The sequence below is a fragment of the Diplotaxodon limnothrissa genome, linkage group LG23 (assembly GCF_057381915.1).
Source record: "Diplotaxodon limnothrissa isolate DT_005_m linkage group LG23, D_limnothrissa_male_GT1.1, whole genome shotgun sequence".
Lineage (NCBI taxonomy): Eukaryota > Metazoa > Chordata > Actinopteri > Cichliformes > Cichlidae > Diplotaxodon > Diplotaxodon limnothrissa.
This window is the reverse complement of record NC_140617.1, coordinates 17878960-17905539: the sequence shown is the minus strand read 5'-3', so window position 1 is coordinate 17905539 and position 26580 is coordinate 17878960. Positions and strand designations below refer to the sequence as shown.

The following is a 26580-nucleotide window of genomic DNA, read 5'->3' as shown; positions in this document are numbered from 1 at the left end:
GGAAATGTTCTTGCAAAGCATGCTGTTCAGATTGACAAACTCCCTCTGATAAAAAGAGGATCCACTGCTAGAACTGATATGCTACAGAGCAACAGCTATAATACCTACTGGTAATAACCCGGCTGGACTATTCATGGGACTTAAAATCTATCTACTCTCCCATCACACAAAGGGAACCTGATTCCAAAACGGCCAGATTAAACTCTAATCAGATGCAGAAATTATGATACAAAACTGGAAGCATTTTATTTCAACAGGAGACATGGAGTGAAACACCTGCCTCCACTTCACTTCTCAGCAAGAAATGAGACATAACAACAGAGTTCTTGTCAGAAACACTTCAGGATAGGTGATGGACATAACAAAACACTTCAAAGAAATAGAATAATCTGTAAACCTGGTGTGAGATCTTTATGTTACAGTCATTACTATAAGAAGTTACTGTTTTTTAAAACAGAAAAGTTTAACTAATTAAGGTTACACATTAATATCAGAATGCTACTGTTTAGTAAATGATAACTCAGGTTTGTATAAGTAACTCAGAGTGAAGTCAGTTTAAAGGGAGTTGTCAAGGTGGCACATAAAAGAGTTAGAGTTAATCATGCATGTGACTAATATGTGCATGGAGCTAATAAAGTGAGATAGTGAGTACAAAAAACTATATTATTCTCTTTTCCTTTTTTCTGTTTTTTGTAACAACTTCACAGGTCCTTTTTGCTTGTATGTTTGAAGTCTGGATGTACATCCTTATCTAGAACTATTGTACAAATACTAGAGATGGCACGATACCACTTTTTTATGTCCGATACCGATACCGATATCATAAATTTGGATATCTGCCGATACCGATATGAATCCGATATAGTGTGTTTTAATCAACAAAACTGTTTTTTTTTTAAATATCTTGCCGCATTTTGTATAAGTTCATACTCAAGTTTAAAACAACAACTACACTAAAGCTATTCTGTTATACCTGTATGCAAAAAAAAATATTTCATAGTTCAGCAATACTGATCAATCTAATAAACTTAAACCTACACCATCCTCCCTATTCTGGTATTTTAAAGAGTACTTAGCATAAATATTAAGCAACCTAACTAATAGGGTTCCAACTCCCAGCAACAACAAAAATAAATAAATAAAAAATAGGGAACCACCCCTCACGCTCCACCTCATGATGCTTAATCGACGTAATCAACCTTAATTTGATGCAGTGTGAAAAAAAATGCACAGAAATCAATTATTTTTCAAGAAATATTAAATAGATTCAACATCTTTCTTCAACAAAATTGCAGACTGCACAGATGGTACCTTCCCAAAGGAAAAAGTACTATAGCTTACTAGGGTATATATATATTAGACTTAATAGTTACTATATACAGTAATGGACTTCTATTCATTTTGCATCAAATTAAAACTTTGGGTGTCAGATAATTATTTATTAAAAGCTAGACATTTTAAATGAGAATAAGAAAGAAAAGTATGTATTTGTGCCCCCTTTTCCCTGTTAATGCCCTATCGGCCCCCCTGGCTAAACTTTGCTAGATCCGCCCCTGCACAGTTACCAGCGTCAGCTACGTAGAAAAAGATCCTGGTGTAGAAAGTAAATAAATTCTAACAACAGCTTATCAAGCTTAAACGAGCTGCTGTTGTTCAGCCGCTGGTTTCCTATTTCTGGTGCAAAGTGGGCCAAAAGCAAACAAGAGACACGGACTCGCGACAGAAAAGCCGATCAGCTGATCGTTAAGCAGTTTCATGATTGAAGTAGCAGCAAGAGGAGGCAGTCGCTCCATATATCGCTTGTTAAGCTTAACGCAGGAATGCTTTACAAACATTCAGAGATGGACTTACACACTTGCTTTACTTCTCTCGGGGATAACTTTGTCGGAGATGAAATGCCGGGTTGCTAGCGAAGCTCCAAATGCTATCCAGACCACCGACAGGTCCCGCATGCCACAGCCGCTCTATCACGTGATGCATACTGCTCCGACGTGCTAACGTTCTGAGGTGAGTTACGGCGTGTTGCAAGTTTTGTGAGGTGCTTTCGTGATATTTAATGGATCGGATTACATTTTTTATTTTTCTCCGATATCCGATCCAGTAATTTAGGTCAGTATCGGACCGATACCGATACGTAATATCGGATCGGTCCATCTCTAACAAATACAGTAGTTCTTTTTCAGATACAGTAGCAATTTGTATGGGGTAAAATCAATAAGGATATCTTACATTATACAGTATACAACACAACATAAATGATAGAAGAAAAAATTTTGATAAACATTATTCTATGTTTGCTGAAGTGGAATTCTGACAGTTTCATCACATTTACATCTAATGTGATCATTCGCAAAGGATTCTGGGAAGTAGCTAGCCGGTCGTCACGGCAAAGCTACGAGAGCGTCTCTCAGCATGGGCCCGAAAAAAGTTCTGTCAGCCGAGGAAGGAGACGATATTAAGAAGTCGCTGGAGTTTATGACAGAGGAGATTTCTACTGTCAAACTGCAGCAGAAAGCCATCCTGGACCTGGTCGAGGAAGTTAAGGCTCTCCGCATCCAGAACGCCGAGAAGGATCGGCGGCTGGCGTACCTGGAGAACAGAGTGGCGGATTTGGAGCAGTACACCCGGATGAACGATGTTATCATCACGGGGCTTCGCATCAAACCCCGGTCATACGCCCGGGCGGTCGCCACTGACAATGTAGGAGGGCCAGGAGAGGAAGATGTCAACTCCACGGAGCATCAAGTGGTTACCTTTCTACGGTCCAAAGGTGTGGAAGTGGATTATAACAACATTGAGGCTTGCCACCCTCTACCCCGAAAAAATGACAGTAACAAACCAGCCATCATTGTGAGATTTGCAAACAGAAAACAGAAAACAGCACTGTTAAAACAAGGAAGGAAACTGAAAGGATCCGATGTCTTCATGAACGAACATCTGATAAAAAGAAATGCGGACATTGCCAGGAAAGCACGTTACTTGAAGAAACAGGGAAAAATTCAAAATACATGGACCACCAACTGCAAAGTATTCATTAAACTCAATGGAACACCGGAACAAGCCAAAGTGTTGGTCATCAGAAATATGGAAGAGCTGGACAAATACTGAGGTCAACTTACTCTGGAGGTATGAATACACATGTGACGTGACACACAACACAACACATGGCACAGTCCAAAAGAACTTCATCTGCATCCGGCAACAATATCAACATGACTCATTGGAATTCTCTTTATGATAATCTGGAACTGAGAACATTTCGATACACAGACCATAATGTTCTAGACTTAGAAAAGGATATAGACCCGGAAAATAATTTCTTCTACAACATCAGCTGTAACTGCTGCTACTTCACTGATGAACAGTTTAAGCACACCATCAACACGGAAAATAAATTATCAATAATCCATTTTAATAGCAGAAGTCTGTATGCCAACTTCAACAATATAAAGGAATATCTAAATGAGTTGACAAATCCATTTGGAATTATTGCCATTTCTGAAACATGGATCAATGCGGAGAAAGGAATGGACTTTGGACTGGAGGGATATGAAGTGAATTTTGTAAATAGAAGGAACAAGAGTGGAGGGGGAGTAGCTGTGTATGTGGATAAAAACCTAAACTACAAGGTGGTAGAAAGTATGACAACTGTAATTGATAATTTACTAGAATGTATAACAATTGAAATTTATAAGGAAAAAGAAAAAAATGTAATAATTAGCTGTATATATAGAACACCTGGCTCTAGTATTCAAGTATTTAATGACTTCATAGAGGAAATATTCTCTAAAACAAATCAAAAAGTTATGTTTATCTGTGGTGATTTTAATATTGACCTGTTGAATCCAAAAAAGCATAAAATGACCGACGAATTCCTAAACACTATGTACAGTTTGAGTTTACATCCTAAAATAACCAGGCCTAGCAGAATTACACCACATTGTGCCACCTTACTTGACAATATTTTCACTAACAATATGGAAAACAACATTGTGAGCGGAATATTAATTAATGACATCAGTGATCACCTACCAGTTTTTGCAGTTTATGACACTAATTATAAGAAAAATCTGCATGAAGAACAACTGAGACACAGACGTGTAAGGACGGAAGAAACTATGACTGCATTTAAGAACGATCTATTAAATCAGGACTGGGACAAGGTGTACAAAGAAGCTGATATTGATATTGCATATGGCATATTTTTAAGAATATTCATGGAGTTGTACGATAAAAACTGTCCAACAATAAAATACAACAGAAAGCACAAATATTCAGATAGACCATGGCTCACTAAGGGTTTACAAAATGCATGTAAAAAGAAAAATACACTCTATAGGGAATACCTAAAACAAAGAACAAAAGAAGCTGAAAATAAATATAAAAAATACAAAAATAAGTTGACCAATATTATACGTGTATGTAGAAAGGAGTATTATAGTAAAATATTGAACAACAATAAACATAATATGAAAGGAATATGGGATGTTTTAAACGGTATCATTAAAAATAATTCTGGACAACAAAGTTATCCACAATACTTTATCGATAATGGCAATCTTATGGAAAACACTGCTGATAAGGTCAACAGCTTTAATCATTATTTTGTAAATATTGGACCAAAACTGGCAGAACAAATTCCTGAGTCACTGCCATCAGTAGAATGTAGTGAAAACCTGATTGATAGGAACCCTAACTCAATGTTCCTCACATCAGTGGAGGAAAAAGAAATAATTGACATTGTACACATGTGTAAATATAAAACATCCACTGATTGTAATGATATTGACATGAAAATCGTCAAGAAGGTGATTGAAGGAATTGTAGGACCTCTAACATATATTTGCAACTTATCATTTCAGACGGGAAAAGTGCCAAACAAAATGAAAATAGCTAAAGTTGTGCCGCTGTATAAAACCGGGGATAGACGCCACTTCACAAATTACAGGCCTGTTTCTTTACTACCACAATTCTCCAAAATCCTAGAAAACCTGTTTAATAAACGATTAGACAAATTCTTAGATAAATATAAATTACTCTCTGACAGTCAATATGGATTCAGATCAAAAAGATCAACATCTCTGGCATTAATCGAATCAATTGAGGAGATTACGAATGCTATAGATCAGAAACAGTATGCAGCTGGAGTATTTCTGGATCTCAAGAAAGCATTCGACACAATCAATCATGACATATTAATTAATAAACTGGAACGGTATGGGATTAGGGGGGTTGTACTGCAATGGGTGAAAAATTATTTAAGTGACCGGAAACAATTTGTGAAGCTGGGTGTCCATTCCTCATCATGCTTGGACATTGCTTGTGGTGTTCCACAAGGCTCTGTACTGGGTCCAAAATTATTTATTATTTATATAAATGATATTTGTAAGGCATCTGATATATTAAAATTAGTATTATTTGCAGATGACACAAATATTTTTTGTTCTGGGGGGAATCTAAAGGAGCTGCTGGATACAATTACTTCAGAAATGTGCAAAATTAAAAAAATGGTTTAACAGGAACAAACTATCGCTAAATCTAAGTAAAACTAAAATTATCTTATTTGGGAATTCCCTTAGAAATGCACAAGTGCAGATTCATGTAGATGGTGTGGAAATTGAAAGAGTACTTGAACATAAGTTTCTTGGTGTGATTATAGATGATAAATTAAACTGGAAGTCTCATATAAATCATATACATAACAAAATTTCAAGAAGTGTCTCAATCTTGAGTAAAGTAAAACACATTCTGGACCACAAATCACTCCACATTCTCTATTGTTCCCTGATTGCACCGTATTTGAATTACTGTGCAGAGGTTTGGGGCAATACTTACAAATGTTCGCTATCATCAATCTTTATATTACAAAAAAGGGCCATAAGGATAATCCATAAAACTGGTTACAGAGATCATACAAATCCACTATTCTTAAAATCAAAAATTCTAAAATTCACAGATCTGGTTCATTTTCTCACACCACAAATTATATATAAAGCAATAAATAACCTGCTTCCTGACAATATTCTAAAAATGTTTTCTAAAAGGGAACGGGGATACAATTTGAGGGGGGAATTATCCGTACAACATTAAAAAGTTTTTGCATCTCTGTGTGTGGAGTGAAGCTGTGGAACAGACTAAGTAAAGATATGAAGCAATGTCCAAGCATGGCGCAGTTTAAAAAGCGGTTTAAGGATATGGTTTTTACAGGGTACAGGGAAAAGGTAGAGATTTGATAGGGTGTTCTTGTCTAATATTTTCATGTGTGTGCGCATGCACGGGTTTGTTGGTATGGGTATGGGTATATATGTATGTGTATATGTATGTATGTATATGTATGTATGTATGTATGTATGTGTATGTATGTGTATATATATATATGTGTATATGTATATATGTATATGTATATATATATATATATATGTGTATGTGTGTGTATGTATGTGTGTGTATATATATATATATATATAAAATTGTAGGTTGTGTATCCTTCAGGTGTTAATAGGGTTATTGAAAATGTGTATATGTGCGTATGTGTGTATATACGTAGGTATGGATAGATAGAAACATATATGTGTATATATTAAAAAAAAAAAAAAAAATTACACATAACATATAATGTAATTACAAGGAGGTATTTCTGTAGTCTATTGATACTAGATAGTGGAAAAGGGGTGGGATTAAATAAGCTTATGCTTCTTCCTGCTCCTTTTTGAACATGGACGTTATTTGGAGTTGTGGTTGCTCGTTTTCCTTTTGTTTGCTTTGTTCATTTGTCTGTTTTAATTCTATTTTTTTTTTTTTTATACTTTTTCAACATGTTCAAAATAAAGATTCAATCAATCAATCAATCAATCAATCAATCAGTTATCAAATGCTTTTAAGAGACAATTTATATAGTATTAGAGAGAATGATGTGTTTGGACTGCAATTTGTATACGATAACATTAACAGGAGTTTACGTGTACATGTTGGACATGGTTATTAAAATAAAAGAATTCCTTGCTCACTGACTTCCATTGAGATGTAGTTTAGAGACCAGAACACAACATCACACAGTTTATTCAAATCAGAAAACCAAACTGGAGTTAATTAAAGAGTTCATGTAGCTAACAGATCACCTTTCTGCAGCAGATGGTTGATGTCCTTTAAAGTGAATGAGGCGCTCTTCAGACCAGTCACTCTTTAAAGACACACAGCTGGGTTCAGCTCCAGGTTCAGCAGGTCTCTCATTGATCCTGTTAAACAGAGAAGAAAAATGTACTTTTCTTTTGCTGCTATATAAGCTGATGAAGACTTAGAACACCTTCATCATCCAAAAGAAAAAAATGATTTGCAGGCTGAGCATGAGGAGAAGGGAACTCCAAACTAGTGTTGGCAGTGTAACAATAGGACAACAGGTGACAGACAAATAGTCATTTACATCAGCGGTCCCCAACCTTTTTTGTGCCACGGACCAGTTTATGCCCGACAATTTTTTCACGGATCGGGTTTTAAGGTGTCGTGGATAAATACAACAAAATAAAACTAGTACCGGTACCGAAAAAAAGAAGATTTATTCATAACACACGTGAAAAGACCCAGGAAAACAGAGTTAACGATAAAAACAATAACAAAATAACGCTGAAAACCGATAAAAACCTTGAAAACCATACACTTCACACCTGAGCCTCAACTCTCGTGGCCCGGTACCAAACGACTCACAAACCGGTACCGGTCCGAGGCCCGGGGGTTGGGGACCGCTGATTTACAGTATGCAGAACAATTGATAGTCTTACTATGAGCAGTTTGAGTTACAATAAGTACAATAAGTAATTGCAACAATATGGGGACTAAATTAGCATGTCCATACATATTTTTGTTTATTAGAGCCCTAACTTCAGTTCAGGAAATGAGAGTTGATGTGAGGAGGAAGAGGATGGCAATTTATCCAAATGAAAGTTGCACCGTCTTTGTCTTTCACATTTCTGCTTCTTTGGTGAATGGGATACCTCCTCAGATGATAAAATATAGGCGTGATCCATCATATCTTGGGTCTGAAGATGCAGACACAAGTTAAAATTTGTCTCCATGGCATACGAATGCCTTTAAATTCTCTTAAATTCTCTCTGTCTATTAAATAACAACAAAAAATGACTGTCTGGACCTTTAAATGTACATGTTGAACATGTTTTATGGAATTAAGGAATTAATCACTCATTAACTTTCATTGAAATGCAATTTAGAGACCAAAACAACATCGAGACGTTCATTTAAATCAGGAAACCAAACTGACAGGTATCAAAGAGTTCATGTTAGTGACACCTCTCTTCAGCAGATGGTTGGTGTTCTCTAAAGTGAATGAGGCGCTCTTCAGACCAGTCACTCTTTAAAGACACACAGCTGGTTTCAGCTCCAGATTCAGGTCTCTCATAGATCCTGTTAAACAGAAAAGAAAATAATCTTTTTTAAATTTTCTGTTACAGAAACTGATGAAGACTTAGAATACCTTCATGATCTGAAAAACTAATTTGTATGTTGAGCATGAGCAGAAGGAAACTCCAAACTAGCGTTGGCAGTGTAACAGTGTCACCCACAGTAAACACCACCATTTGCACAATTGCAGAACTACTGATGGTCTTGCTATAAGCAGCACAATTTCAAAGTTATAGTTTTTATAATTAATGGCAACTGATTTCTGTTTTTTTACATCTCAAAATCATACGCGTGCATGATCCTAAGTATGGTGGCAGCTGTTGGGCAAACAACTCTGGCTGCCATTCATCTGTATGTAGGCTGTCAGGCTGCTGTTAATCTCATCCACATATATTTACTCAGATACGACTCAGTGAGTCAGTGAAGGTCACTTCTGTCGAGTGACAGTGATGCTGGAGTGAATTAAGGATATTCTTAAGATTCCTATTAGTAAATGCTGCTGTTTTTGCTGCTGTTAGCCAGCATTAGTGGAACTTTCTTTAAAGTGGATATTACTGTTGCTGTTAAATGTAGCACCATGGTCTTGGAGGAACACCGTCTTGTTTCACTGTATACGGTGCCACTCTTTAAGGTTCAAATGACAATAAAGCCACTTGACTTAACTTGAGTTGACAAATATTGTTGAATTTAGGCTCTTATTGAATAAACTGTCAAATGATGTGAGAATGTAAACTGCTTAGCAGAGGAAAAGTGGGACCTTTAGGACACTGAAGCCTAACATTAGCTGGCATAACATTAGATTATAGCTAACTTTTTTTGTTTGTTTCCCAGCCTGTTGTCTGCTATACAGAAATGGAAGGGTTGCATGAGTAATATGGTGACATTACGTTATTTTAACAATATCAGAAAAAAATGATCATGTTAGTGCTGTTTCTTGTGTGTTAGAGCCTGACATATGTTCAGGAATTTTATTTAGATGTCACTAACATCTTACTAAAATGTTTTACTTTTCCTTTTCACCTTAGTTCTCATCTCCTGAACTGACATCAGGGCTCTAACACGCCTTCATGTTTTCATTGCTAATTCTAATTACTTCTAAGTTTATGAGAATACATTACTTTTTTCAGAAGAACTAATAACACACAAATCAATATACATTTTTAAGTACAATATTCTGTTTTTATATTAAGGGGAAAAGACTAACTAGACATTTGAAGCACATGTTATACGTGTACATATTGGACACGTTTTATAGAATAAAGGAATTCCTCGTTCAGTGACTTCCTTTGAGCTATCAAAGAGTTCATGTTACTAACAGCTCACCTCTCTGCAGCAGACCGCTGGTTTCCTTTAAAATGAATGAGGCGCTCTTCAGACTGGTCACTCCTTAAGGACACACAACTGGGTTCAGGTCCAGGTTGGTTCCTGTGAATAATGATGGATCAATGATGTGAGTGCTGAGCTGTGACATGGAGAAGAGTCATAGACAATTAGAGATGTCATCTCACCTCTGAGCTTCGGTCTGGCTCTCATGTTCCCCACACAGAGTGGTTTTAGAGAGAGGGACACCCTCCTCTCTGTCCTCACACTGATCCATGCTGCTGACTTCACATCCACGTCACCCAAGGTTGCAAAAGTACAGACTTTCTTTACTAAAAGTAGAAGTACAGATACCTGGGTTAAAAAAATACTCCTGTAAATGTTGAAGCACTGAGGCAGCTCCATCAAGGACAATTCTATTAAAAGATTTTTGTACAAAGGTAACTGAACCTTGTGCTGTGTCAATATGATAATAAGTTCATATTTGTACAAAAGAACCCATATATTAATCCAAATAAATCCAAATTACAAATCCAAGTGTAATGAATATACTTAGCTTGAATCTGTTATTCAGGACACCTGCAGTGAAAAAGGTTTAAAAAAAAACAAACAAACAAACAAAAAGAAACATTTTTTGTTGCCTACACTCTAGAGGTGACTGACTCCACACCAAAACAGTACAGTTTCTTCTAATGTGAGCTTCAGTAGGTTTTCTCAGTGCATATGATGTGATCAGCTAACCTGCTGCTTTTTGTAGATTTACGTAACTGAATTCACTCCACACTACAATATGTATGCTATCTTTATGCAATTAAGTGAATAAATCTAAGCATCATCAGCTTAAATACAAATTCATCTCTGCTACACTTGATGTAACCTAATTTTGACAATGAGGACCAAAGGCCACTATGCACCAGTCCAACACAGTGCTTTACTAAAAAAAACTCACCACATTAATGTGAGCTAACCTGTTTGCCCTGCACAAAACTAGGACTTTCATGCAACATCTGAATAACACAAGTTTGTATAGCTTTGTTTGTTTTGTAGGACATTTTCCAAAATGAAAATACATAATTCATCAAAACACATCATATACAAATCCATTATGTAATTAAAACGATGACATTACATGTAAGCATTAAATCTGCAGTTTATCAAGCAGCCCTTACCTTTAAATATAACCTTCTTTCTTCCTCTTCTGTCCTGTATTTTCTTACATCTTTCTCCATCTCTGAGTGAAGTTATCTTGCACTCTTTTCTCTTCCTGTGAAATACAGCAGCTAGACCTTTAACTAGCAACACACTGTGCAACAAACTGCACACAAACAGTTTTTGTGTTTGCTGATGTTTGTTCATCTGATAGAAAATTTGAATTTGAAATGAGCTGCCACTAAAGAAATTACTGTTCTTCCATCCAGTAACATTCAGGATTAATGTGAACATCTAACCAGAGATGCTACTGAACATTGGTTACGTCAGTTAGCTTCCAATTAGCATCTAGATTTATTGTTTTTCCATCAAGTATCAGTTAGAAGCTCCAGCAGCTAATGGTCCTATCATGAAAAACAAAGAAATCTATCAAACCCTTACAGCAGATATTTTCACAATGATACTTTAAAACAGAAATGATCATTAATTACCTGAATATTTAGGATTTGTTTAGAGCTACTCAATTATTCAGTTTATAATCAGCAGCTCTGCAATCAGTCATTTATATTTCCTTCATATGTTTAGCAGCCAGTAAGAGAAAGAATGGCACTCTGGTTCCAGGTTTCAAACACTACACATTAGGAAGAACTTCATTTGGAGAAAACCAAATGATAACACAAATAGATTTAATGATCCATGAAGGAAATATGAATTTAATTGCCTGACTACAATCAAACACGTTACAACTAACATTTATTTTATTTTGTTTTGAAAGGACTGAAGGTAAAACAGCAGCACACTGCTGTGTGTGACTTTAATGGAGAGTCAACAGTTTTCTTCCAGGAAATAAACACACACAGTTTGTTTTGTGACGAAATGAATCAAACATCAGCTGTTCATCAAACTGTTTGATTCCAGTCAATCAATAATTTATAATCATGTGGATTAGTCTTCAAATAAAAGAGTGATCCAAAGTCTGCCCTGAAATAACAGCTAAACAAACATTAAAGAGCAGAAACAAACAGTAAAGTTCCTAAAGACAAACTGTTAAAGGAGGAAACAAAGAAAACTTACAGTTTCTTCAAATAGAGACACGAACAAGAAGCTTCTGGACACTAAACACGAAGAGATAGGTGAGATGCTTCCTGGAAGGAGTTGTGACTCCACCTGAAGCTCAGGTTTGCATGTGTGTGCATGTATTGATTTTTAAATCTCTGCTCCTGTCTGAACTTGAGATTTTGTCATTTGCTGTCAGTTGCGCAATATCATAAATGTTTGTCAGGAATGTCCTCACAAGCCCAGACTTGTTACAATAATGAACACAATACATGGAGTTAGGAAAAATACAGCACAGATAGAAATAATACAATATAGTTGGGAGGAAACCAGAGTTAGCAATGTTGCCAAGAATATTTCTCTAGAGTTTGATCAAAGTGCTGATGAATTGGACTGATCCTGGATCTTTCAGTACATCACTGTAATGAATGAAATATGACTGATTCAAACTGTGATCAAACCTTCATTATCTTTATATTCCTCTTTGGTTTAGCTGGAAAGGACACCTTCCTGCCTTTGCTGCCAGTTGTTTTTCTCCTCTTGGTGTCAACTTGGTTACTGTACTCGACCTTTGACCTCTGAGTGAGTGCAGCGTTGTTTTCGTGTGTTTTAATTCCACATGACACCTGTTCATGGTCTGATTTGACAGCATATTTCTCCACATGCACACAGAGACATTTCTGTCTCTGTCACACAAACAGTGGACCATATATTTGTTTTTGAATATTTCATGTTGAAACTATTAAGGGACCAGTGTACTTCCTCTGCAAACACGCTTAGTGCACTGAATTGTTCTGCTGTCAGTGTTACACCCTGAAAAGGGGCTGAAAAGGGGATAAGTCAATGACGACGCTCAGACACGATGCTTCTTTCAGCAGCTTCATTGCGAATGATTCAGAAATATAAACATACATACAAAAGTATTAAACATCCTAACAACGATGTACAGTCTCTGTTAGTTGTAAGACAATATATCTCAAGACTGTTTTTTTTCCTTTTCTATAAGTTACAGATTAAATTGAATGTAAGAATTTACAAAAACAGCTGATGAATCAATAAACAAACTTAGATTATTAAACTGAAATGTACAGAAAATAAACAAAATATTCGGCATTTGTCCCTTCACACAAAATAAACATGTTCTTCGTCCAGATCAAATGCAAAATGCACACAATGTATGTTTCATACACAGTCTGGCACGATAATGCTTCATGCTAGCCACCAACAGAGCGCTTAGCTTAGCTTGCTGCTTATAGCTTATCCTAACATCACAGTTAACACAGGTCATCTAAGTATTCCTAGTATCCTCTTGGTACATTTTGGAAACACGGTCAGTACAACTCAACATACATATTTGTAAAGTCCAACAGCAGAATTGCACAATTATTACCTGAAAAGGGGATAAGTCGATGACGACGCTCAGACACGATGCTTCTCTTTCAGCAGCTTCATTGCGAATGAGGCATCGTGGCCAGAGCTCCCCCTTCCGGCAACGGCAGGCATAACTAATCAATCATGATCACTAAATCACATGGATTATTCCCCAGGCTCGACAAGTGGATCACAGATTGAATGTTACACAAGTTGTAGTCACATTAAGGATTGTTATCCGGTTGAACATAGTCATGAACTCTTTTAACTATTTTAGCCTGTGTTACATTACGTCTCTTAATGGGACTTCTTTTACCCTTGTTTATAGATTTACATATTTGAAATAAATTGAATAATATATTGGGTAACTTTTAACCACAACTTTTTACTCCATTATGAACTTCAACAAATAATCTATCACACACTCCCCCACAAAATTAGATGTCGTCCCGACATCACAACTCTTATGAACTAAAACTTAACAAAATGTCACAAAATCCAGTTGTTTTTAATCTTAGCTTCCTCTTTTGTACTGAGTCTTAGTCTGTTCTTTGTTCAGTATCCTTGCATGAATAGTGGCTAACAAATTTGGAATGAATTAGGCCACATGGTTATTGGTTGAATGTCTCTGTGTTGTATGGGTTGATACTGGTAGGGCATTTCGTTTGTACACACTGTACTGTAGCATGTTGGAGTACCCAGCTGATCATAGGTGAAAACCTTAGGGGCTCGTCTCTCCCTCCTTGGCAAACTATAGGTCCCTTCTCTGTTGCTTTCAGGCAAGCATGGGCGTGGAGATGCTACAGTGTCATCCATTACCTCTCCAACTACTTGTCCATCTTCCTCTTGATGGTCTTCTTCCTGTGGCCTGTTTTCGTCCTGTGTCTCAGGCTCCTCTGTGTACGGCATGAGCCTTTCTTCACCCAGTGGTCCATTACCACCGGCCTCTGGTTTCTCCTGGTCATCACCATGCTCTGTGACCCTCTCTGTACTGGGCACTTGAGTCTGTGTTACGGGCCCATAATAGTACCCCCATTCCTCCTCGTCATCTTCTACTTCCTGGTTCACCTGTTCTGCGTCTTTTTCCCTCACTCTTCTTTTCTTTTGCTTCGGTGATACTTCTGGTGGCCTTTCCAGGGGTAAGTAATCACATGGCAGCAGCAAGTTGCGGTGCATGATTCTTGACCTTCCCCTCCCTTGCTCTGGTTTCACCTCATACACGGGGAGGCCTTCTGCAACTTGACAGATGACAACATGGATGTTCTGTTCCCAGTGATTACGAAGCTTCCCCGTTCCTCCTCTAGGGGTTAGATTTCGGACAAGAACACGATCGCCAGGGTATAACACAGAGCTTCTCACTTTCCCATCATATTGTTTTTTTACTCCTGTCTGCTGACTTCTTTGCATTCTCCCATGCTATTTCATAGGCCTCTTGCATTTCTTGTGTCCATTTCTCCATGTAGGTTCGGTGGTCTATTTTCCCTGTCTCAGAGGTGAGACCAAACAGCAGATCAATAGGTAACCTTGGGGACCTTCCAAAGAGAAGGTAGAAAGGAGAAAACCCAGTTACCTCACTTCTTGTGCAGTTATAGGCGTAGATAAGCTTGTTCAAGGACTCTTTCCAACTTGTCTTCTGCCTATCAGTAAGTGTCCTCAACATTTGTAGTAACGTCCGGTTGAACCGCTCAACTTGTCCATTCCCTTGTGGGTGGTATGGTTTAGTTCGGGATCCCAATATGCCACAGTTCTTTTTCAGCTGGGAAAAGAGCTGGTTCTCAAATTCGCCACCTTGGTCATGGTGTATCCGTGCTGGCAGTCCAAACTTCAAGGCATAGTCATTAAAGATGCGATCAGCAACCGTTTTGCCAGACTTGGAGGTGGTGGCATAAGCCTGTGCAAAACGAGTAAAGTGGTCAACAATCACCAAAATATACTCGTAACCACCCTTACACTTGTCCAAGTGGAGAAAATCTATTGACACCAGTTCAAACGGCTGCGTGGTAACAATACTGGTGAGCGGTGCCCTCGCTTCTTTACATGGTATCTTTTGTTTCAGGCAAGTGCAGGTCTTTGTCACATAATGTTCAATGTCTCGTTGGCCAAAAGAATCTATCTCTGGATCAATGATGTTGTTCGATCAGTGCCCTGATGACCCATCTCATCATGCAATTCTCTCAGTACAGTTTCTTTGTACTTTTCAGGCAACACAAGCTGTCTCTTGGTTGTGGTTTTTCTGCAAAGAATACCATCTTCATCAATATGAAGTCTTTCCCATTCACGCAGGAGACACTTGCTTTGGGCACTTAGTGTATTAAGTTCATGCCTTGTTGGCTTTTCATTCCTCATTTTGCACTGCATTATTGGACCAATATTTCCATCATCTTGCTGTGCTTGTTTGATCTCTGTAACTGAAAATTGGTTGTGTGGTTCTTCACTCACTGATGTACACTGGAGACGGGTGAGTATGGGGCAGACCATTGGTGAGTTGAAATCTGGAGTCTCCACAACTTGGGTTATTGCTGCCACACAATCTGAACCCATTTCCTCTGTACACTGTTCCATCATTTCCTCTATCTCAACAGGCATTCTTGAAAGACTGTCAGCATCCACATTCTCTCTACCTGGGCGATATCGGATGGTGAAATGGAAGTCTGCAAGCTCTGCCACCCATCTACATCCAGTTGCATTTAGCTTGGCACTTGAAAGGACGTAGGTGAGGGGGTTATTGTCAGTGAACACAGTGAAAGTAGGCGCATAATAAAGATAATCTCTGAATTTCTCTGTGACGGCCCACTTCAGTGCGAGAAACTCCAGTTTTCCTGAGTGAAGATGATAGTTTCGTTCAGCTGCAGTCAGTGTCCGGGAGCCATAAGCAATCACACGGAGTTTATTATCTTGTTGTTGGTATAGAACTGCTCCGAGGCCTTGAGCTGAGGCATCGGTATGGAGGATGAATGGTTTAGAAAAATCTGGGAACCCGAGGACTGGTGGCTCAACTAGGCAGTCTATTAGTCGTTCCAATATGCGCTGATGTTCTTCAGTCCACACAATTGACTCTTTCTTGTGACTTGTTTTGTGTTTGTCTGGTTTTGGGATACATTGTTATCTTCCGTTGTGCCCTTCAACAAGCTATACAGTGGGCCTGCAATACGGGAGAAGTCCCGTATGTACTGCTTATAGTAACTTAACAAGCCCAAGACAGTTCGCAGCTCTCCCACATTGCTTGGTCTCCTGTCCTTCAAGGCTGTCACTGCATTGGTGTCAGCTGGATCAATTTTGCTACCCTCGGCTGAAACAATTCTCCCTAGATAGCGAACCTCGTGTTTGAATAATTCATATTTACTGGGTTTAAGCTTGATCCCATACTTCCTCAGTAGTTGAAGCACTTTTCTGACATGATTGACATGATCATCAAGTGAATGACTGTACACTAGAGTGTCATCAAGGTAGGGTACACAGATGTTGTCTCGCACCTCTTCCAGACACTCTTCCATGCAGCGTTGGAAGGCTGCAGGTGCATTCATCAGCCCGAATGGAATCCTTATCCATTCGTACAGGCCCCATGGTGTCACAAAAGCAGTTAAAGGTCGGCTGCCTTCATCCATAAAGCCCTGATGGTAGGCCTTGCCTTGGTCTAACAATGAAAACCATGAGTTGCCACCAAGACTGTCGAGAATGTCCTGCACTCGAGGGATTGGTTGTCTGTCTGGATGAGTCTTTTTGTTTAGTTCTCTGTAATCTATACAAAGACGTAAGCTGCCGTCCTTCTTTCTCACGCAGACAATTGGTGAGGCATAAGATGAGTTGGATTTCTTGACCCATCCTTGTGCAATAAGGTTGTGCAGATACTCTTTCATCTCTTTGTATAGCGGCTTTAGTACCGACAGGTAAGTGCGTGCTACAGGATCCATATCCTTCAATGATATCTTCAGTTTCAACTTGTCGATACATCCAATATCATCATCTGACTTGGAAAAGGAAGAGCATTCCTCACGGAGCATCTTTTGCACCACCCCCCTTTCAGATTCACTCAGGTGCGTAAGGTCAATTGGTGGGTCCCATGAGGTGTCAGGAATGTGCTCACTCTCTGCATCCACTTGATTCACCAATAATGGGGAGCACTGGTCAGATTTCTCTAAAACCGTCGCTGGGTACACAGCTTGAATTTGCTCTAAGGTGCCCACAACAGTTTTTCCTGACAGCTCAATGTCGTGATCAGTGGGATTTTGCACATCAAGAACAATATAGGGGGGGGGACCTCCCTTCTGAGTTCTACTAGTGTCTCACAAAACTCCAGACCTTCATCCCACTGAGGGTTTATGTTGGGAGAAAACCCTGCAAAATAAACCCAGGAGGAATAAAGACACAATGAGACAAAGTTACTTTTTTATGCTTAACGTGTACACGGGTGAGCTGCTGAAAACAACCCACAACATGCACAGTGGCTTGGCATTCTTTATAGGCACAGATCACTGAGTCAGTGAGAACAGGATAAGAAAATAATAAACAGATAAAATAAACAACTCCATATATGGTGCTGGTCTCGTCAGCAGAGAGCTGGGAGAGATAAAACAATCTAAAACAATATGTCCCAGAAACAATATGTCTTTGCTGGGAAAGTCTAAAAAGACACTTCTAAACTAATCTAACCACAGACAAAGGGCATCTTTGTACATTTAAAAGAAGGTAAAGAAACATAGAATCATTTTTCCTCTAACATATTCCCTCCTGTTTTAACTTATTTTAAAAAAAATCATTTTTCCTCTAACAGTTTATGTCAGGCTCAAAGAGAAGTGTAGTGTCTTTCTTCAGCGGGCGGGTCTGCACCTTACAGTCAATCTGAACAGAAGTGTGTTTGGGTACAATGACTTTCTCTTTTGTTGTTCTCACAACAAAATCATGTGATTGTTTAGAAGTCACTAAATCAATAAAGGTTGTGACATTTTCTCTTTTAAGGCAAGGGAAAGCCCCTCTTAATGCCTCGTGCAGCTGCTCAGTTCTTTCAGCATCCATTTGCTCTATAGTACTAGTTTTCAGTATTTGCTCAATGACAGTAAAGCCTAGAATGGGCTGCGAAAGACTTCCGCCTTTCATCACTAACATGGGGACTACAAGTTCTTTAGGGTTTGCTCCCTCAGCAGCTAGACCAAAAGTGACTTCAATGAAACCCTTGTAAGGGATGTTTTGACCATTAGCAGCTGAGATTTTTAAATCGTCAGGTGCATCAAGTAACTCAGAAACATCTCTTAATTTCTCATGTGGTAAATACTTCTTTTTCCACTCTTCATCAACAATACACACTTGGGAGCCTGTATCCCATAAGGCTTGAGTTTGGTGGCCTTGTATATAACAGTCAACTATACACTGTTTCCCAACAAGAGCAACAAGATGGGACTGGCTGTCCACCCTTTTGGGGTGAATAACACTTGCCTTTCGGTGCATGTGCTGATTTACTTGAGGCTGAGAGTGTTTGTTGCATTGTTTTCTGTGTCTGGGCCAGTGCTCAGCGTGGCACATCTTAGAACAATAAGTGCTTTTCTTACAAGCTGCACACCTGAGTCTTTTGAGTTTTCCTAGAACACCACAGTAAGAGCAAAGCTGTTGGGACGTTACACTATTATTGGTTACTCCCTGTCCCGTGGGGGCAACCACTGTCTGTTTAAAGGTTGATCTTTGTCTGGTCTAGTTAGTTTCGCCCTGCAACCTGCAAGAAAGTGCTCACTGCTACCACATCGATAGCAATGGTTGCAGTACTCAGTCCCACTTTGCTGGCAGCCAAAGCATTTCCTTAGGCGTGCTCGGTTTACAGCAGGATATTGACGTTGTGGTGCAAAACTCTGTTGATACTGAGCTGTATCACCTCTCTGTCCAGGTCCCACAGGAGGCCAGTAGTTTTGTGGCAGATGCTCAAGATGAGAAAAGGGAACACATTCTGGTGCTGCAAGTGAGGCAGAATACTGTGTTTGTGCCGGACTAGGCTGTTGAATTATTTCTTTGATTTGTGCGACTTCAGCACCAAGATTTTTCAATAATGCCATGTCAGAACAGATTTCTTTAAGTTCATTTAGTAGGTCAGGCTGAGCTTTGCTGATGGATTCAGGTTTTAGGTTTTTCCCTTTTTTATCTGCAGGGGTGTCAGACTGAAGTGAATGCACAGTGGTTGGCCGCTGCTGGGAGAGTAACTTCTTTTTATTTTGTCTCTGCTTCATTTGCACAGGCAACATTGAGTTTCTCAAGGAGGAGCTCATCACTGGTTGTGGTTTCCTGTAGATAGGGCTGGAGGTCACTCTTAATGTTATCATTTTGCAGGCCTGTCAGAACTGTATGAAGGAACATGCTCTGTACAAGCACAGGGTCATATCTTAAGCCAGATTCAGCTTCTTGCGATGCAAACAGAATTTTCTGTCTTAAGTCTAGGGCACGGATTAAGAAAGTTTGTGGGGTTTCTTTAATGCTTTGGACCTCTGACGTGAGTTGTTTGTAAAGTTCTGTTGCACCTCGTTCTTGGTAGTGGGACCTTAGAATCCTCCTCAGGGTAGGCAATGTAAGGTTGGTTTTGCCCTCTAGGTAGCTACGCAATTGTAAGCCTGGTGCTATTGCCCTGATTACTGCATCAACTATTTCTATTTCAGGGACTCCTTTGCTGATGCCTTGTTCAATCTGATGACCTAGGCTGGAGAAAGTTAGTTTATCCTTTTGGCCGGGCTCACCAATCTGACCTGATATTTTGAATTCTCTGCCCCACGGTTGTGTCAGAAAAGGTGGAGGGGTTTGTTTAGCACTATTGTCCCCCACACTCATCGACAGTTTGGCTGTACTAGGTTGCTTCGCCTTGTTCTGTTGTGATAATGCAAGAGCCAACTGAAGCGTCTCTATTTCATTTATCAGTTGTTCTTCTTCTGAGGCCTCACCAACCTGTTCCTGCACCTCATCTGTCTGGTTAGTATCTGAGGTTTTGTGTCCCGATGTACCGTTCTGAGCAGCCTGTTGCAACTCAAAAATTTTGTCTTTCAAAAACAGTAGCTCAGACATTCCCTCATCTTCAAGCTCACCCAGCTCCTCTCTTTCTAAGTGCTGTATTATATAGGAAATGAGAGAGGAACGACTTTTACCCGATACCCTTTCAAGTTTTGAACCAGCAATATTTAGGAAATCACAAACTTTGATCAAAATGTCTCTTGTCACTGTATACAATGTACCAGCAACTTCTAACTTCAGGTCCTCTAGCTCTGAAGACTCCATTTCAGTCTGTGGCTTGTGGAAAAGATTAGTGTGATGTAAGACCTCTTTGCAGAAGAGTCAGTGCAGCTTCCCTGGCACCAGTAGTTAACCTCAGGTTGCATGCAGGTCCCTCTGCGTAACTGTCGAAACCAACACACTATATCTCCCACCGTGGTATTTGATGTGGGGGGGTTGAATGATGACTGGGGCGTCTATCTGGGACAGCGGGCCCTCATCACATTCATCCCAGCGGTGCCTCCAAAATGTTACACCCTGAACAGGGGCTGAAAAGGGGATAAGTCAATGACGACGCTCAGACACGATGCTTCTCTTTCAGCAGCTTCATTGCGAATGATTCAGAAATATAAACATACATACAAAAGTATTAAACATCCTAACAACGATGTACAGTCTCTGTTAGTTGTAAGACAATATATCTCAAGACTGTTTTTTTTCCTTTTCTATAAGTTACAGATTAAATTGAATGTAAGAATTTACAAAAACAGCTGATGAATCAATAAACAAACTTAGATTATTAAACTGAAATGTACAGAAAATAAACAAAATATTCATATAAAAATACTAATAGGCATTTGTCCCTTCACACAAAATAAACATGTTCTTTGTCCAGATCAAATGCAAAATGCACACAATGTATGTTTCATACACAGTCTGGCACGATAATGCTTCATGCTAGCCACCAACAGAGCGCTTAGCTTAGCTTGCTGCTTATAGCTTATCCTAACATCACAGTTAACACAGGTCATCTAAGTATTCCTAGTATCCTCTTGGTACATTTTGGAAACACGGTCAGTACAACTCAACATACATATTTGTAAAGTCCAACAGCAGAATTGCACAATTATTACCTGAAAAGGGGATAAGTCAATGACGACGCTCAGACACGATGCTTCTCTTTCAGCAGCTTCATTGCGAATGAGGCATCGTGGCCAGAGCTCCCCCTTCCGGCAACGGCAGGCATAACTAATCAATCATGATCACTAAATCACATGGATTATTCCCCAGGCTCGACAAGTGGATCACAGATTGAATGTTACACAAGTTGTAGTCACATTAAGGATTATTATCCGGTTGAACATAGTCATGAACTTTTAACTATTTTAGCCTGTGTTACATTACGTCTCTTAATGGGACTTCTTTTACTCTTGTTTATAGATTTACATATTTGAAATAAATTGAATAATATATTGGGTAACTTTTAACCACAACTTTTTACTCCATTATAAACTTCAACAAATAATCAATCTATCACATCAGCTGACATCACTGAGAGCCACCTGTCAGTCTCCTTCTGTCCTCTGAAAGTCTGAAAATTCATTTGTCATTAAAATTACTTCCAGTTAATGTCACATTACTGACAACTCAGTGAAGACAAATTGGGAAGTAGAAAATGATTCATGTTGCAATATTTATTCTATTCCATCAAATTAGAACAATAAATATTAAAGTGTGACTGCTGTTGGTTAGGATACAATGTTAAAAATAATCAAATGAAACACAGCAGCTTCTCTGACTGTGGTAATACGAACTTAAATATGTGAAAAAGGCAGGTAAACACTGATCCTTGAATATTTTATTTATATATACAAAGATTTAACTACGTACATTTCACTATGGCATAAAAACAATTGTAGATCAATACATTTATTTATAAATTACATTTATCAGGTCCAACTCTCTCAGATGGGAGGGGTCGGAGCTCAGAGCTGAAACCAGGTAAGTACAGCCTTCCTCTGTGATCAGACAGCCTGACAGACTGCAGACACACAAAGCAATAATCCATTTGTTAAAAATAATTGTCTGTTTTTCAGATACAATTACATCTATTTACATCCATTCAATTTAATTGAAGTTTATTTATAAGTAACATTTCCCAGCAGACAACAACAGTCATCTCAAGTTTTTTTTTTTCGAGTGTAAGCTACCACCCAACAATATTAGAGAGAAAGCTCATGCTATTAGACAATCCACTGTGAACAGTGGTGATGGTGGGAAGAAGGAACTCCCTTTTACCAAAAGGGTAAAAGCAGCTCCAGGACTACCTACATCTACCATGACTGCAGGGTAGGGGGGCACAGAGAAGAGTTGAATACAGTGACAAAAGAACAAATCACAAACTAAGGAGAAAGTTAAGGACATGCAATAGTGAAACACAGTGACCCAGCTTTAACTATAAGCTTTATTAAAAAACACATTTTGAAGCTTGTCTTAAAGGTAGTCATCTTTTTTTTCCATTTTGAGAAGTCGACATTAAATAAATACATTAGAAAATTTTTAAATTCTGGATATCTCATTCCAAATGAAAAAAGTCACACAACATCAGTATAACCTCCAGAAGAAAATATTTAGATCAAGACATTTCTATGACAGCTTACCTTTAATTTTAGATTTAAATGTGGAGATCAGTTGTTCTTAACAATGCTTTGTGATAAGTAGGGATGGGTACCGGTGTCCGGTGCCATGATTTAATTTTGTACTTTTTCCAATTTTATAGTACATGCAAACAAAAATATGAAAAAAAGAACACAAAAGAAAAAAACTAAAAAAAAATAAAGGACACCTAATCTGTGGAAGAGGGGAAAAGGAAAAAAAACAAACAAAAAAACGAGGAGAGGTCCCTGCCTTATGGGGCTGAGTTACAGTGGGGCAAAAAAGTATTTAGTCAGCCACCGATTGTGCAAGTTCCCCCACTTAAAATGATGACAGAGGTCAGTAATTTGCACCAGAGGTACACTTCAACTGTGAGAGACAGAATTTGAAAAAAAAAATCCATGAATTCACATGGTAGGATTTGTAAAGAATTTATTCGTAAATTAGGGTGGAAAATAAGTATTTGGTCACCTCAAACATGGAAAATCTCTGGCTCTCACAGACCTGTAACGTCTTCTGTAAGAAGCTTTTCTGTCCCCCACTCGTTACCTGTATGAATGGCACCTGTTTGAACTCATCATCTGTATAAAAGACACCTGTCCACAGCCTCAAACAGTCAGACTCCAAACTCCGCCATGGCCAAGACCAAAGATCTTTCGAAGGACACCAGGAAAAGTATTGTAGACCTGCACCAGACTGGGAAGAGTGAATCTACAATAGGCAAGCAGCTTGGTGTGAAAAAATCAACTGTGGGAGCAATCATCAGAAAATGGAAGACATACAAGACCACTGATAATCTCCCTTGATCTGGGGCTCCACGCAAGATCTCATCCCGTGGGGTCAAAATGATCATGAGAACGGTGAGCAAAGATCCCAGAACCACACGGGGGGACCTGGTGAATGACCTGCAGAGAGCTGGGACCAAAGTAACAAAGGTCACCATCAGTAACACACTACAACGGCAGGGAATCAAATCCCGCAGTGCCAGACATGTTCCGCTGCTGAAGCCAGTGCATGTCCAGGCCCGTCTGAAGTTTGCCAGAGAGCACATGGATGATACAGCAGAGGATTGGGAGAATGTCATGTGGTCAGATGAAACCAAAGTAGAACTTTTTGGTATAAACTCAACTCGTCGTGTTTGGAGGAAGAAGAATACTGAGTTGCATCCCAAGAACACCATACCTACTGTAAAGCATGGGGGTGGAAACATCATGCTATGGGGCTGTTTTTCTGCCAAGGGGACAGGACGACTGATCCGTGTTAAGGACAGAATAAATGGGGCCATGTATCGTGAGATTTTGAGCCAAAACCTCCTTCCATCAGTGAGAACTTTGAAGATGAAACGAGGCTGGGTCTTCCAATATGACAATGATCCAAAACACACCGCCCGGGCAACAAAGGAGTGGCTCCGTAAGAAGCATTTGAAAGTCCTGGAGTGGCCTAGCCAGTCTCCAGACCTCAACCCCATAGAAAATCTGTGGCGGGAGTTGAAAGTCCGTGTTGCTCGGCGACAGCCCCAAAACATCACTGCTCTCGAGAAGATCTGCATGGAGGAATGGGCCAAAATACCAGCTACTGTGTGTGCAAACCTGGTAAAGACCTATAGTAAACGTTTGACCTCTGTTATTGCCAACAAAGGTTATGTTACAAAGTATTGAGTTGTATTTTTGTTATTGACCAAATACTTATTTTCCACCCTGATTTACGAATAAATTCTTTACAAATCCTACCATGTGAATTCATGGATTTTTTTTTCACATTCTGTCTCTCACAGTTGAAGTGTACCTCTGGTGCAAATTACTGACCTCTGTCATCATTTTAAGTGGGAGAACTTGCACAATCGGTGGCTGACTAAATACTTTTTTGCCCCACTGTAGTCTTATAGGCTATCCATTTTGTCCACTGTTTTCGGTGTTTGTCAGATTTCAGTCTCAAAGTGTAGGTCATTTTCTCCATTATATATATGTCCTCGATTATATCAGTCCATTCTTCCAATTTTAAAGGGTCACTTTTCAGCCAGTTTTTTGTTATTACCTTTTTGCTTGACAACAACATAATTTTAAACAAGTAATGGTCCTCCTTTCTTACATTTTCCCATATTCCAAAATACATTACTCGCCCCTCACACAGCACGTCATACCCCAGCACTTTCGTCATTGTTACCGCAATGCTTTCCCAGTAAGGTTTGATATTTTTACACTTCCAAAACACATGAGAATGATTGGCGTCCCAGTCTCCACATAATCTCCAGCATTGTTGGGGTGTTTTCAGCTGCTTGCTTTTGATATAAGGAGTAATAAAGAACCTAATCACATTTTTCCAGCCATATTTTCTCCATCGTCTAGAGCTGGAGGAATTATGCTGTGTGAGACATACGGATCGCCAGACATCTAAGCTCGCTAAGGCTGTTGGGATTTTCTCTTTATTAACTTCATTAATTATATGCAATGTGCGTCGTATATTATCTTGTGTCTGTCGCCCCTTAATGAACCCTGTCTGGTCTTCATCCACCAGATCTGGGAGAAACAGCTCTAAGCGTCTTGTGATTATGGATGTAAATAATTTATAATCCACATTTAAAATAGAGATTGGACGATAAGAGTCACAGTTTTCCTTGTTTTTACCTTCTTTTGGTAAGACTGATATAATGGCCTCTTTCCAAGAGGGTGGAGTTTTAGCGTGTTTTAATGTCCAGTTAAAGGAATCTATCAAAATAGGAGCTAAAACCTCTTTAAAGGTCTTATACCACTCATTGGGATACCCATCACTCCCTGGACTTTTATTAGATTTCAATCTCCTTATTGCCTTATCCAGTTCTTCCTTAGTGATTGGTTTAGTTAAAAATTCATTTTGAGTTGTCCCAATAGAAGGAAGGTCTAACTGATCCAAGTACTCTTCAATTTCTTGTCTGTTTTTCTGGTCGGGTTGATTATACAATGTTTTATAATATTTTTGAAAGGCATTTTTTTATCTGTATTGGTTCATATAATAGTTCCTTGGTGTTTGGATCTCTAATCTTATTAACTGCATTACTTATTTGTATTGATTTTAACAGTTTAGCCAGTACTTTGGTTGCTTTGGAACCAGACTCATAAAATGTTTGTTTTGTGAATCTCAGTTTCTTTTCTATTTCCTCCATAGACAGATCGCTTAGTTGTTTTCTTACATCTTTAATGCTTTCAGCCAAGTCGGCACTCAAATCTGTATGCTGTTTTTTTTCTAAATCCCTTAATTGTTGTTCTAATTTGAATTGTGTGAGCTTTTTCATTTTTTTTGATATGGGTAGTCCTTGATATCAGATACTCTCGGATTACTGCTTTAACAGTATCCCAAATTATTGTTGGATCCATCTGTTCATCTTTGTTGTCAGCAATACAGACTTGTAATTTTTTTTAATCTCTTGTACCACAGATTCATTGTTAAGAATACCAGTATTTAATTTCCACAATGATTTCTTATTCTGATTATATAAGTGAATAGTCAAGTGTATGGCGTTGTGATCTGACAGATCAGCTATACCGATATTACACTCTATGACTCTATGTTTATCGCTTCTATTTATCAAAAAGAAATCTATCCTTGAGTGTACCTTATGGGCTACTGAAAAATGTGTATAGTCCTTCTCCAGAGGGTGTAATTCTCTCCATACATCGCAAAGAT

General features: G+C 38.8%; 1 protein-coding gene across 2 annotated transcripts in view; it reads right to left on the bottom strand.

Annotated features, from left to right (window-relative positions):
- Positions 1–10009, bottom strand: part of LOC146607787 (uncharacterized) — a 35431-nt gene extending 25422 nt beyond the window's left edge. The window contains exons 1-4 of one of the 2 annotated variants that reach the window (XM_085347345.1): positions 9921–10009; positions 9736–9837; positions 8300–8415; positions 7119–7260 (exon numbers count right to left, since the gene is read on the bottom strand). In XM_085347345.1, the coding sequence (XP_085203471.1) occupies positions 7119–7260; positions 8300–8415; positions 9736–9837; positions 9921–10009 (449 nt within the window). The remainder of the gene's footprint in view (positions 1–7118; positions 7261–8299; positions 8416–9735; positions 9838–9920) is intronic. The other variant, XM_085347346.1, reaches the window with a different exon arrangement.
- Positions 10010–26580: the final 16571 nt, after the last annotated feature.